General features: G+C 37.0%; 1 protein-coding gene across 1 annotated transcript in view; it reads left to right on the top strand.

Annotated features, from left to right (window-relative positions):
• Window positions 1-14,747, top strand: part of HDX (highly divergent homeobox) — a 314,801-nt gene that overhangs the window by 173,090 nt on the left and 126,964 nt on the right. The window contains exon 5 of the mRNA XM_057495440.1: window positions 3,595-3,741. Within this exon, the coding sequence (XP_057351423.1) occupies window positions 3,595-3,741 (147 nt within the window). The remainder of the gene's footprint in view (window positions 1-3,594; window positions 3,742-14,747) is intronic.

Below are 14,747 nucleotides of genomic sequence, written 5' to 3'. Positions count from 1 at the left end.
AGGTACATACCAAATAATAATTACTTTAAATGCAAATGGCCTAATGCTCCAATCAAAAAGCATAGGGTGACTTAATGGATATAATTTTTAAAAACTCATCTGTTTTGCTGCCTATATTTACTTAATAACTGAAGACACATGCAGAATGAAACCAAGGGATGAAAAAAATACACCATGCAAAGAGTGATGAAAAAATATGGAGTTGCAATACTTAGACAAAACATACATGACTGCCCTTGCACTGTTCACCATGTAAGAACTTATTCACTATGTAAGAACTTGTTCACCATGTAAGAACTTGTTCATTATGCTTCAGAAGATTGGAGACTGTTGAGAATTGGGCTTGGGTTGATTAATGATTGTGCATTGAGTCCCCTATACAGAATTTTATTGTTGTTAACAACCATTTGATCAATAAATATGAGAGATGCCCTCTCCAAAAACAAAAACAAAAAAAAACATACATCAAAACAAAAAAAAGTAACAGGTGACAAAGAAGGACATTACCTAGTGATAAAAGCATCAGTCCAACAAGAGAATATAAAAATCACAAACATCTATGCATCCAACATAGGAGCACCTAAATGTTTAAACCAAATACTAACAGACTGAAAGGGATAAATAACAACACAAAAATAGGGGACAGTAATATCCCACTTATCAATAGATAGATCATCCAGACAGAAAATAAAAGGCAATAGGTATTGAATGGCACATTAGGTGAAATGGACTTAACAGATACATACATAACATTCTACTCAAAAGCAGGTGAATACACATTTTCCTCAAGTGCACATGGAATATTCTCCAAAATTAGTTATGTATTAGGAAACAAAATAAGTCTCAACAAATTTAAGAGAATTGAAATTGTATCAAGCATCTTTTCATACAATGATGTGAAACTAGAAAAAAATTACAAGAAAACTGAAAAAAATAACACATGGAAGCTAAACAACATGATTCTAAATAATCAATGGATCAAGAAACATATCAAAGAGGAAATCAAACAATACACAGAGACAAAAAAACTGCTTAAAATATGCAGAATGCAGCAAAAGCAATTTTAAGAGGAAATATTTCAGTAATATAGGCCTACCTCAAGAAAGAACAGTGTCAAATAAACAATCTAGCACTATAACTAAAATAATAGAGAAAGTGCAAACAAAGCCCAAATTTAGTAGGCAGATGGATATAATAAAGTTTAGAGCAGAAAAACAGAGATTAAGGAAACAAAAGAAAAAAATCAATGAAATCAAGAGCTGGCTCTTTGAGAAGATAATGAAAATAGGCAAACCGTTAGTCAGGCTTATCAACAAAACAGATACACAAAATCAGAAATGAAGAAGTTATCATTGACACAGAAATAAAAATAATTATAAATCAATTAAAAATTATATGCCAACAAATTGGACAACCTAGAAGAAATGGACACATTCCTAGAAAACTACAACCTTCCAAGACTGACTGAGGAAGAAACATATACTCTAAATAAAAAACATTACCAGCAATGAAACTGAATTGGTTATCAAGAAACTCCCAACAAACAAAAGTCCAGTATTAGATGGATTCAAAGCTGAATTCTGCCAAACATTTAATAAGAGCTATTACCTGTTCTTAAAGTAATCCAAAAAGTAAAAGAGAAGAAAATACCTCCAAATTCATTCCATGAGGTGAGAATCACTCTAATACCAAAACCAAAAACACTACAAAAAAAAATACAGAACAATGGTGAACATAAATGCAGAAAACCTTAACAAAATGTAAGCAAGCTGAATTCAAAAATATATCAGAAGGATTACCAATCATGACCAAGTGGGATTTATTCTAGGGATTCAAGTATGGTACAATATTCATAAACCAATCAAGGTGATAGACCACATTAACAAAAAGAAGGATAAAAACCATATGATCATCACAACAGATGCTGAAAAGCATTTAGCCAAATTCAACATCCATTCATGATAAAATCTCTCAACAAAATGGGTGTTGAGGGAAAACAACATAATTTAAATATCATATACAACAAGCCCACAGCTTAAATAATACTCAATGGTGAAAAGCTGAAAGCTTTTCCTCTAAGATCAGGAACAAGACAGGGTTGTCCACTCTCACCACTTTTATTCAACATTGTACAGGAAGGCCTTGCCATGGCAATCAGACAATACAAAGAAATAAAGGCATGCAAGTTGGTTACAAAGAAGTTAAACTGTCACTATTTGCAGATTGCATATTATGCAAAAACCCTAAAGACTCCTCCCAAAAACTATTAGAATTAACTGAATTGAGCAAAGTTTCAAGATACAAAATTAATACACATAAATATGTTGTGTTCCTATATACTAACAACAAACTAGCAGAAAGAGAAATAAGGGAAATGATTCCATTTACAGTTGCCTCAAAAAGAGTAAAATACCTAGAAATAGACCTAACCAAGTAAGTGAATGAACTTTATTCTGAAAACCATGAGACACTCATGAAAGAAATTAACAAAAACCCAGTAAGTGGAAGTCTATCCTGTGCTCATGAATAGGAAAAATTAATATTGTCATAATGCCTAGCTTGCCCAAAGCAATTTACAGATTCAATGCAGTCCCTATCAAAATACTAATGGCATTTTTCAATGAACTGGAACAAAAAATCCTAAAATTTATATGGAACCACAAAATACCCCAGTGGCCAAAGTAATTTTGACAAAGAAGAACAAAGATTGGGGTATGATGATCCCTGATTTCAAACTGTGCTACAAAGATACAGTAATCAAAACAGTAGGTCCTGGCACAAGAACAGACCCATAGATCAATGGAACAGAATAGAAATCCCAGAAATAAACCAATACAGATACAGTCAATTAATATATGACAAAGGAGCCATGAATATACAATGGAGATAAGACAGTATCTTCAACAAATGGTGTTGGGGAAACTGAACAGGGACATGTGAAAACTATAAATAGATCACTCTATTACACCATAGACAAAAGTAAATTCTAAGTGGATGAAAGGCCTAAATGTAAGACATGAAACCATAAATTCTTAGAAGAGAACATTAGCAAGAATTTCATGAACATCAGCATGAGAAATTTCTGGATACATCTCCCCAAGAAAGGAAAACAAAAGCAAAAATAAACAAATGGGACTACACCAAGCTAAAAAGCTTATGTACCACATAGGAAAATCTCAACAAGCAAAATAGCACTTTACCATATGGAATAATATATTTGCAAATTATATATACAGTAAGGGTGTAATATCCAAAATGCATAAACAACTCATTAAATTCAATGATTAAATGAGAAAAATAATGAAAATAAAATTTATTAGTATTTTGTACAATTACGTTTTGTGTGACTAAAACCACTTACAATCAATATTAATTGCTAGCAATAAAAATATTTACTTATTTCTCTAGCACACTTTCATGTTATAGAAATAAATACCATGAGCATGCACATTTCAGAGTGGATCAACATAAAATTGTGAAATTAATTTATCTACTGTTATGTGTTGAAAATTATCCAGCACATCTCACCTTAATTATCTTCTCTATAATATTCTTCCCTTTGGTTATTCTAATTCTTTTAAATGTGTTTTACAGCTACAAGACCGCACTCAGTTCAGTGACCGAGACTTGGCTACCCTTAAGAAGTACTGGGACAATGGCATGACCAGCCTTGGCTCAGTCTGTAGAGAGAAAATTGAAGCAGTTGCAACTGAATTAAATGTTGACTGTGAAATAGTTCGGGTAAGATAATTTCAATAATTTTTTTTCTGTTGATGAGTGTCAAAAATGAGAGCTTTAAAAAGTATATAAGGTGCTGTAAACAATATCACTAATAAAGTGAAAAAGATAACCCATAGAATGGGAGGAAACACATTCAAGGAACTTATCTTGAGTATGTAATGAACTCATATCTCCATAATAAAAAGGCAAATAATGCAAATGAAACATGGATAAATGACTTGAGTAGACATTTTTCCAAAAAAGATACACAAATGACCAATAAACACACAAAAATATTTTCAACATCACTTTTCATATATAAATCAAAACCACGATGAAATGCCACTTAATACCCACTATGATGGCTATAATAAAGACAGATGACAGCAAGTGTTGGCCAGGATATGGAGAAATTGGAACCATTGTATATTTCTGGTGAATATGTAAAATGTTTTAGCCACTTTGGAAAACAGTCCTCACAGTTTAACAGTTATCATGTAACCCAGCAGTTACACTGTTAGGTATATACCCAAAAGAAATGAACTGCATGTCCACTCAAAAACATACATGGAAGTGTCCATCAGTAGATGAATGGATAAAGATGTGGTACATATACACAATGGAATATTATTCAGTGATGAAAGAAAAAGAAATTCTCCTATTTGCAACAACATGGATGGATCTAGAAGGTATTATTCTCAGTGAAATAAGCCAGGTGGACCAAGACAAATACCAAATGATTTCACTTATTTGTGAAGTATGAAAACAAAGCAAAATAGAAGGAACAAAATAGCAGTAGACACTGAGAAGGGACTAGTGGTTATCAAAGGGGAGGCGTTGGGGATGGAGGAGGGGGAGGGGAAGAGGATTGAAGGACACAATAATTCTCAATCACAATATAGATTGCTTACAGGGACAGCACAGAGTAGTATAACACAGAGAATACAGTTAATGGTTCTGTAACATCTTACTACATTGATAGGGACCACACTAGAGGGGGTGGGTATTTAATAGTATGGGTAACTGTTGAACCACTCTGTTCTACATTTGAAACCAATACAAGATTATATAACAATGATACTTTAATAAAAAAACATGAATTCAGAGAAAAATAAAGTGAAATGAAAAATGTCTTAAATAGAAAAATGTAAAAAAATAAAACAGAAAATCTATGACTTAAAAAAAATGCATGGTTGTTCATAACAGCATTATTATTCATAGTAGCCAAAAAGTGGGGAAAATACAAATGTCTATCAATTGAATGGATAAACGAAATATTATATGTGCATATAATATAATGTTATAGAATCATAAAAAGAAATGAAATATTGAAACATGCTAAAATATAGATGAATCTTGAAAACATTATGCTAAGTGAATGAAGCCATTCACAGAATGCCACATATCTAAAGATTCCATTTCTATGAAATGTCCAGAATAAGAACATCTATAGAGACGGAAAGTAGATTAGTATCTGCCAGGGGCTTAGGGTGGGGTTAGAAGGAATGGGGAGTGAGTGCTAGTGGGTATAGAGTTTCTTTTTGGCATAATGAAAATGATCTGAAATTAGCTATTGGTGATTGTTGCACAACTCTGTGAATATATTAAAAACCTTTTCGTTATATACATTAAATAACACACTGAATTTTATAGTATGTTAAATATATCTCTGTAGCACTGCTTTAAAAATTGCATGAAGTGATATGAAATGCATCTCACAAACAACATAATGAATGACATTGAAAAATTATATTGATCAGTCATGGAAACAGTACTTTATCTTCCATTTAAAAGACACATAAAATATTTACATAGTGCCAGTGGTGTATTGGAAAATCAACTCTCTAAGAAAAAAAAAACCCTCTGATTAATAGCAATTTTTTCCCATGGTATAAAGATTCCCACAATTGCTGATTCCATGACTCATTCAACATGGAGTTCAGAAGATACACTAACAGTAGTTGGCTCTTGTAAGCAAATATGAATAGACTTCAACTCATACTGGAGATTCATCCCAAAAGATAAAAAGGAAGTATGATTAAAGACCAAATGAAAAAACACAGAACTCTTTTATAGGAAGAAATAAAGCTTTTTTTCATACATAAGTGAAGAAAGAGTAGAAATATAAGGAGATGTCATACAGTACATATTTCTCAAAATACTTTCCCATTCAGAGCCTTGCTTTTTATTTTGTTAGGATCTAGATGGAAAATTAAATTAAATGCTGTATTTACTGAGCATGCTACGTGTTATATACAATAACAAGGAAACAGAATACATAGACACTTTTGCTGTTTTTAAGGAGCTTAGAGTCTAACAAGAGGGATGACACAGAATAAAAATGATGAGGAATTGGGAGTGGGATCATGGTGTGAGGAGCCTAAGCAAAAGCCAAGAATAGAGAAACTCAGAGCATCTGTTTTTGTTGTCATTGTCATTTAAATTTTTTAAAAATCAGTTATACATGTATATTGCTAAGTTGTCAAGTTCTATAGGACTTGGTACAAAACCAATATTCCTCACTCCTCCCTTCCTATCATTTCCCCATAGCCAGTGTAAACTGCTCTCCACTCTTTTAGATGATATTTGGTATCTGCCTTTGGTATTTACCTCTGTCTATGAAATATGCTGTATTAGTTAGAATTAGGTTCGGCTTTGAGTAACAGAAAGATTCAAATAACAGTGACTTAGACATGACATTTGAATTCCATGTACAAGTCCAGGGTTATAAAATTTAGAGTCAGGATGACCATTCTTACCTGTGAATTTCTCAAAGACTCTAGTGTCTTTTACCTTCAGTCATACCAACTTTATGATGTAGCCCTTGTCCTCTAAGTGTAAAATTATGGCATTTATGATTCAGGCAGAATGAAAGAAGGGGCAAAGAGCGTGTACCAGCTGTCTTTTAAATGGGATTCCATAAACTCCCACAAGACACATTCACTTATATCTCATTGGCTGAAGATTAGTCATGTGGCCATCCCCTACTGCAAAGGTAGTGGCAAATGTAGTTATACTGTTGGCAGCTATGTGCCCAGTTAAATTTTCCATTATTCTAAAAGAGGAAGAAGAGAGATACTGGAAAACTCCTACCAGTCTCTCTCATATTGTGTAAGCTGCTGCTTCTTGATATTACAGTGCTAAGAACTGTTGATTGATTTTCCACTATAAAATGTGAAGCATTTAAAAAAATTTCTTTCAAGATCTCTTCATTGACCCTTTCACCTACATGCGTACTTCTCTTATCTTCCCTGTATGGTTATTTCATAATTTTGCTTAGTCTCATTTAACATTAGCATTATCATGACTATGTAAGTGATTTGTGCATTTGAATTATGAATATATTTACCCTTTTCTGCATAACATTTTTTCCCTTACAGTTCATTTACTTAATTTTTGTTTTTTGTATGTTTGCTCGCTTAATTTTCTTTGTACAACTTTATCCTCAAATGCTTATCCAGTTGTATAAATCTCCTCTCAAAAAATTCATACATATTTGGTAGTATAACAGTTTTATAATCTTAAAGGAATTTTTTTCCTGGAATCATTTGATCTGTTCCAATCTAAACCTTACCTCAGGATGTCCCATTAACCATTACTTGTGTTATAACTTAGAAATTTTCATTCATATTTCCTTATTATATCTGGATTCACTGGACTCGTGGAGCACAAGTGTTACCCTGAGATTTCCACTTTCTGTCTGTTTGTCCTTTTGCTATAATTTCAGTAAGATTTCCTCAAATTTATCTTCCAACTTTTCTAGTGATTTTTTAATTTTTTAAAATTCAGTCTGCCATTGATACAGAAAACAACATGCAACATGACAGCAGTCTTCAGTCTCCATGAACTACTTTAGTGTTTCCTTGAGACCCCAGAGTGCAGGAGAGAGGATACAGGACAGAGTATTCCTAAAAACAAAGCTGGTACCTCACACCAAGCACCTTAGCCCCTGGAATTTGCACCAGAAAGGCAAGCCCTCAGAACATCTGGCTTGAAAAACCAATGAGGCTGATGTCCAGTGTCTCCAAAGAGCTCTAGGAAACTGAGAGTACCTTCTTGGAGGTCTCATTCATCCCAAGACCCATCAAACAAACAGTAGTTTGAAAATCACCTAGATTACAAGTGAGGTAGATTCATTTTCTGATCTAGTGCCATCAGCTGGAGGAGCATGGACAATTGAGACAATCTCCAGAAACAAAGGTGCTGATGGATGCCATCATTGCAGTCTCCACACAGCCTGCTAGTACAGGTGGGAGAGCTCAAACATGGTTCCCTGCTTCCACCTTGCTAAACGAGGTAAGAGTGAGCAGTCACAGCACCCAATGAGACTAGAGAGTGCAAGAGGCTACAGCACTCCCCTTGTCCTTGGCTGTGGCAGGCAAGTATGAATGGTCATGCAGTTCTCTTGCCTCCAAGCTAAAGTCTGCAAGTACAGGTGGTTGCAACACACACCACTTGACTGGGGCTGACTAACAGCAACAGTTAAGGCATCATTTATTTCAAGTCGAAAGCTGGCATGCATGCTGAACAACGTTCTGTCTTGCTGCATTGGTGTGCACAGCCAAGATACTTTCCCACTTCCTTCCTGTAGCCAGCATGTGTTCCCCATCCATTATATACTCCAGATGTATTGCTAAAGCCATTGAGCACATGCAATCCATACAGGCAACACACTTTATCCCCTGGCCTGGATGGCAAAGTGGGATGACATTCCAGAGCTCCACAGTACTACAACAATTGGAAATTGAGCTCCTGGAAGACCACAACATCCAGAGCACTACACAGCCAGCAGACTGAAACATGAGTGCAGTCTTCCTTCAAAATAAGGCTTACTTATTTAGGACTTCAGCTTCAGCCAGGCGGACAGGCTTCCAGTTTCCACCAAATCTAGAAGCTAAGGATGTGCATCCAGAGAACATAAGTAGGAAGACACCATCCTTGTCCACCTTTTTGGGCTCACTTCAGCTTAATGAGTCTTCCAAGAAAGGACCTTATACACTTATCTAGAACTATAATTTTTGAAACTATTGCTCAGGGGAAACCATTGTATCTTCTGGCCTGGAGACCAACAAGGTTATGATTGCAGACCTACAGAACTGTATGTAGTTGTATCCTTTAAAATCTGTTGTCTGAGGATCTGGATTCCAAACACCTAGCCTGAAACTAGATGATGAATCACTGACAAGTCTTAACAGTCAACAAGAAGTGCATATAAAGAATAAATCAGGCAGTTTAGACACCAAAAAGTTTAAGATCCAACCAAAAACTAGGGCAAAGTTGAACAAAAAGGATATCACCTACATTAGAGTACCTCTTCAGGACAGAGAGCTAGCTGCTTTGCCTAAACACATAGAAACAAACACAGAGAATAAAGCAAAATTAGAAAACAAATAAATATGATTTAAAAAGGAGACAAAACTTCAGAGAAAGATTATAATGATATTCAAAGTAATGGTTATAAAGATGCTTTCTGAACTCATAAAAAGAATGGATGAACACTAAATTTCAACAATGGGATATAAAGCAAAAAGTATCAAATAGAAGTCATGCAGCGGAAAAATATAAGAACTGAACAGAAAATATACTAGAGACATTCAAAAGCAGACTGGATAAAGCATAACGAATCAGCAAGCTAAAGGTATACAGGAATGGAACTCAACCTGACACAGCAGTAAAAAGAAATAAATAAATTTTTAAATGAAAATAATTTAAGGATCCTCTAGGACAGGATTTAAAGAACAAAATTGGTAATATAAGGATCTCAGAAGGGGAAAAAAGAGAAAAGAGGGCTGAAAAATTATTTCAAGAAATTATGACTGAAAACTTCTATAACCTAAGGAAATAGACACTGAGGTCCAGGAAGTCCAGAGAGTTCCAATAAGATGAAACAAAAAACGGACACCAACACACATTATAATCAAAGTATAAAAAATAAAGGTAAAGAGAGAATCTAAAAAGCAGCAAGAGAAAAACAAATTGTTACGTAGAAGGGAAGCTCCATAAGGCTATGAGCAAATTTCTCAACAGAAACTTTGCAGGCCAGAAGAGAGTGCATGACATTCAAAGCTCTGAAAGGAAGAAACTTTCAACCAAGAATACAATACCTGTTAAGGTTAACATTCAGATTTGAAGGAGAGATAAAGAGGTTTTCACACATCAAAATCTGAAGGAGTTCAACACTACTAAACCAGCATTACATAAAATATGATAGAGAACTCTTTAAGATAAAAAGAAATGATGAGAGGATTAAAGATGGCATCATGAGAGGTGAGACAGAGGCTTCCTCCTAAAACCACATATAATATGAAAATATAATTAATACAACTAATCCTGAGAGAGCAACAGAAAAGAGGACTGTGCCAGACTGCATAAATCTGGAGAAAAGAGCAGACCTCACAGAACACGGTAATGTAACAAAGCTGTGTCCCAGCAGGACCCAAGCCCTTCCCCTACCCCAGCTCACTGGCAGGAGGAAGAGAAATGGAGCGGGGAGGGAGTGGAGGCCTGGAACTTCTGAATACCCAACTCCGGAAATTTGCTCTGGGAGCACAAACATACATTTCATGGTGTTTTCATGATACTCTCATGATTATGGGGATGGAAAGCTAAGACAGGCAGAATTCCTGGAGAGACTGAGATTCCAGTTGCTTGTGGAAAGGAGAGATCCATATCTGGCTGCTCTGGGACAAAGGCTTATACCTGTGTGCTCGGCCCACTGGTTCAGGCAGTAGAGACAGGCATAGTGGGCTGGAAGCAGGAAACAGCTCTTTCCCCACTCCAGACAACAGTATCACTCTCCTATGACCCCCAACATTGCTTCAGGGGCAGAGCAGCCCCAGAGAGTAGAGCTTCCGGGCACTAAAGGGCCATACACAAATATGAAATGACAAAGGAACCTGGTACAGAGTAAAATTAATATAACCCCTGAGAAAGATGACATGGACCTCATGACTCTTCCTGAAAGGGAGTTCAAAATAAAAATCATTAACATGATAATGGTGGTAATGAAAGATATTCAAGAACTCAGAAATGAATTCCAGTCACAGATCCAATCATTGAAGAGCACAAAGGAGGGTATTAAAAGCAGATTGGATACAGTGGAGGAGATCATAAATGGAATAGAAACCAGAGAAGAGGAATACAAAGAAGCTGAGGCACAGAGAGATAAAAGGATCTCCAAGAATGAAAGAATATTGAGAGAACTGTGTGACAAATCCAAATGGAACAATATTCACATTACAGTGGTACCAGAAGAAGAAGAAGAAGAGAAAGAAAGAGATAGAAAGTGTCTTTAAGGAGGTAATTGCTGAAAACTTCCCCAATCTGGGGGAGGAGATAGTCTCTCAGGCCATGGAGATCCACAGATCTCCCAACACAAGGGACCCAAGGAAGACAACACCAAGATGTATAGTAATTTAAATGGCAAAGATCAAGGATAAGGACAGACTACTAAAAACAGCCAGAGAGAGAAATAAGATTGCATACAAAGTAAAGCCCATCAGGCTAACACCAGACTTCTCTGAAGAAATCTTACAGGCCAGAAGGGAGTGGCATGATGTATTTAATACCATGAAGCAGAAGGGCTTGGACCCAAGAGTACTTTATCCGGCAAGATTAACATTTAAATTTGAAGGGGGGATTAAACAATTTTCAGATAAGCAAAAGCTGAGAGAATTTACCTCCCACAAACCATCTCTACAGTCTATTTTGCAGGGACTGCTATAGATGGAAGTGTTCCTAAGGTTTAATAGCTCTCATGAGAGGTAATAAAACCACAGAAGAGAAAGTAGAACAGGTAATTATTAAGCAAAAGAAAAATTAAATTAAATATCCCCAAAGTCAATCAAGGGATAGACAAAGATTACAAAATATAATACCTAATATAAAGAATGGAGCAGGAAGAAAAAGGAGAAAAAAAGAAAACACCACTTATATTGTGTTTGTAATAGCATATTGAGTGAGTTAAGTTAGAGTGTTAGATAGTAAGGAAGTTAACCTTGAACCATTGGTAATGACGAATCTAAAGTCTGCAATGGCAATAAGTACATACCTATTGAAAATCACTCTAAATGTAAATGGACTGAATCCACCAATCAAAAGATATAGAGTCACTGAATGAATAAAAAAAGAAGACCCATCCATGTGCTGCCTACAAGAGACTCACTTTAAACCCAAAGACATATACAGACTAAAAGTGAAGGGATGGAAAAAGATATTTCAAGCAAATAGAGAGAAAAAAGCAGGTCTTGCAGTACTTGTATCACACAAAATAGACTTCAGAACAAAGAAACTTACAAGAGACAATGAAGGACATTACAGAATGATAAAGGGGTCAATCCAACAAGAAGGTATAACCATTATAAATATCTATGCACCCAACACAGGAGCACCTACATATGTGAAACATACACTAACAGAATCAAAAGGGGAAATAGAACGCAGTGCATTCATTCTAGGAGATTTCAACACTCCACTCACTCTGAAGGACAGATCAACCAGACAGAAAGTAAGAACACAGAGGCACTGAAAAACACATTAGAACAGATGGACCTAACAGACATCTACAGAACTCTATACCCAAAAGCAAAAGCAGCAGAATACAAATTCTTCTCAAGTTTACATGGAATATTTTCAAGAATAGATCATATACTAGGCCACAAAAAGAGACGCAGTAAATTCAAAAATATTGGAATTGTACCAACCAGTTTCTCAGACCACAAAGATAAAAAACTAGAAATAAATTACACAAAGAAAATGAGAAATCCCACAAACACATGGAGGCTTCACAACATGCTCCTAAGTAACCAATGGATCAATGACCAAATAAAAACAGAGATCAACCAATACATGGAGACATGAATGACAACACTAATACATGAATGACAACAGTCATTCAACACTGCAAAGTCTGTGGGGCAGAGCCAAGGACGTGCTAAGAGGAAAGTATATTGCAATACAGGCCTACCTCAGGAAAGAAGAACAATCCCATATAAGCAGTCTAAACTCACAATTAATGAAACTAGAAAAAGAAGAACAAATGAGGCCAAAAGTCAGTAGAAGGAGGGACATAATAAAGATTAGAGCAGAAACAAATAAAATCAAGAAGAATAAGACAATAGAAAGAGTCAATGAAAGCAAGAGATGGTTCTTTGAAAAAATTAACAAAATAGATAAACCCCTAGCCAGACTTATCTAGAAAAGAGGAGAGTCTACACACATAAACAGAAACAGAAATGAGAAAGGAAAAATCACCACAGACACCACAGAAATACAAAAAATTATTAGAGAATACTATGAAAAATTACATGCTAACAAACTGGATAACCTAGAAGAAATGGACAACTGTCTAGAAAAATACAACCTTCCAAGGCTGACAAAGGAAAAAACAAAAATTCTGAACAGACCAATTACCAGCAATGACATTGAACTGGTAAAGAGAAAACTACCTAAGAACAAAACTCCTGGACCAGATGACTTCACCTCCACATTTTTCAAAAATTTAGTGAAGACTTAATACCCATCCTCCTTAAAGTTTTCCAAAGAGTAGAAGAAGAGTGAACACTTTCAAACTCATTCTATGAGGCCAGCATCACTCTAATACCAAAACCAGGCAAAGACACCACAAAAAAAGAAAATTACAGACCAATATCCCTGATGAACATAGCTGCAAAAAATACTCAACAAGGATCATGGGAAGATGGCAGGATGAGTAGTTTAGAGGAAATCTCCTCCCCAAAACATATATATTTATGAAAATACAATAAATACAACTATTCCTAAAAGAGACACCAGTGGATGCAGTACAACAGCCAGGATACATCTACATCTGCGAGAAATCAGCATCACACGAAGGGGGTAAGATACAAGCCACGGCCAGGCAGGACCCGAACACTCCCCCACCCCAAAACCCGGTGGGAAGAAAGGAGTCGGAAACCGGAGGGAGTGAAAACCCATGACTGCTAAACAACCAGCTCTAGAAATCTGCACCCGGAACGCAGACACAAGGTGCACGGGGTGCTGGATGTTAGAGAAACGGAAAAGCAAAACCTCTGTGCAGGTCCCCGCAACTGGCGCCCCTGAGACAAAAGAAAAGCGAGTGCTTTCTGCAAGTCTTAAAGAGACAGGGACCCCATAGCTGGGTGAAGTTGTCCTGGCAGCTGGGAATACAGGGGAAACATAGGCGCCCTAAACAGATGCAGTGCAGCTCTGAAGCCCCTCACAGGACTAGGCAGCTTGCCAGCCATTCCTCCAACTGATACAGACCCCGACACACAGGCCCAAAAGCAGGAGAGTGGGAGTGTGCGCCAGGGACAGCAGCGCCAGAAGGAACTGAGAGCAGATCCGTGTGCCGCAGGAGAGGCTTGTGCTAGCCCGCAGTGGCATGACCGAACAGCCCGGGCATGGCCCGTGCACACCGGCAGCAGTGAAGCAAGAGCCCAGTAGAAGCCTATGTGGAAAAGCCCCACGCGCACGTGCAGTGGAGCCAGACGGAGCAGGCACATTCCCAGGAGACAAACGAAACACCAGCCAAACACACAGCCACTTGGGCCAGACCCAAAGGCCGCTGCTGCCACACAGTTGCCTGGCAGGGTCGCTGCTAGCATGGAGGAGTGCACCTGGTGTGCCTGCGACTCCCAGCAGTGCTCCGCGCTGCTCTGACGGACACCCCGCCCACAGCAGCTTAGGAGATTAATCCAGGGCTCCTCCAGGAGTCCAGGTAGCTGTCACAGGCAGCAGAGAAGGGCAAGGCATCCAGCAAGCAGGAAAGGACTTCCGTCTCCCACCTGACACACCTGCAACCAGTCTACAGCCACTGCTATCACCATGAAAAGGCAAAAAATCTGGTCCAGTCCAAGATAGTTACACCTGAGAAAGGATCTGCAGAGGCAGACCTATCCAGTCTCCCTGAAAAAGAGTTCAAACTAATAATCATAAACATGCTGACAGAGCTGCAGAGAAATATGCAAGAGCTAAGGGATGAAGTCCGGAGGGAGATTACAGAAGTGAAACAAACTCTGGAAGGATTT

This window comes from Manis pentadactyla, chromosome X, assembly GCF_030020395.1.
Source record: "Manis pentadactyla isolate mManPen7 chromosome X, mManPen7.hap1, whole genome shotgun sequence".
NCBI classification, from domain to species: domain Eukaryota; kingdom Metazoa; phylum Chordata; class Mammalia; order Pholidota; family Manidae; genus Manis; species Manis pentadactyla.
Note: the sequence above shows the minus strand (reverse complement) of the source record. Positions and strands in the feature narration are given on the sequence as shown.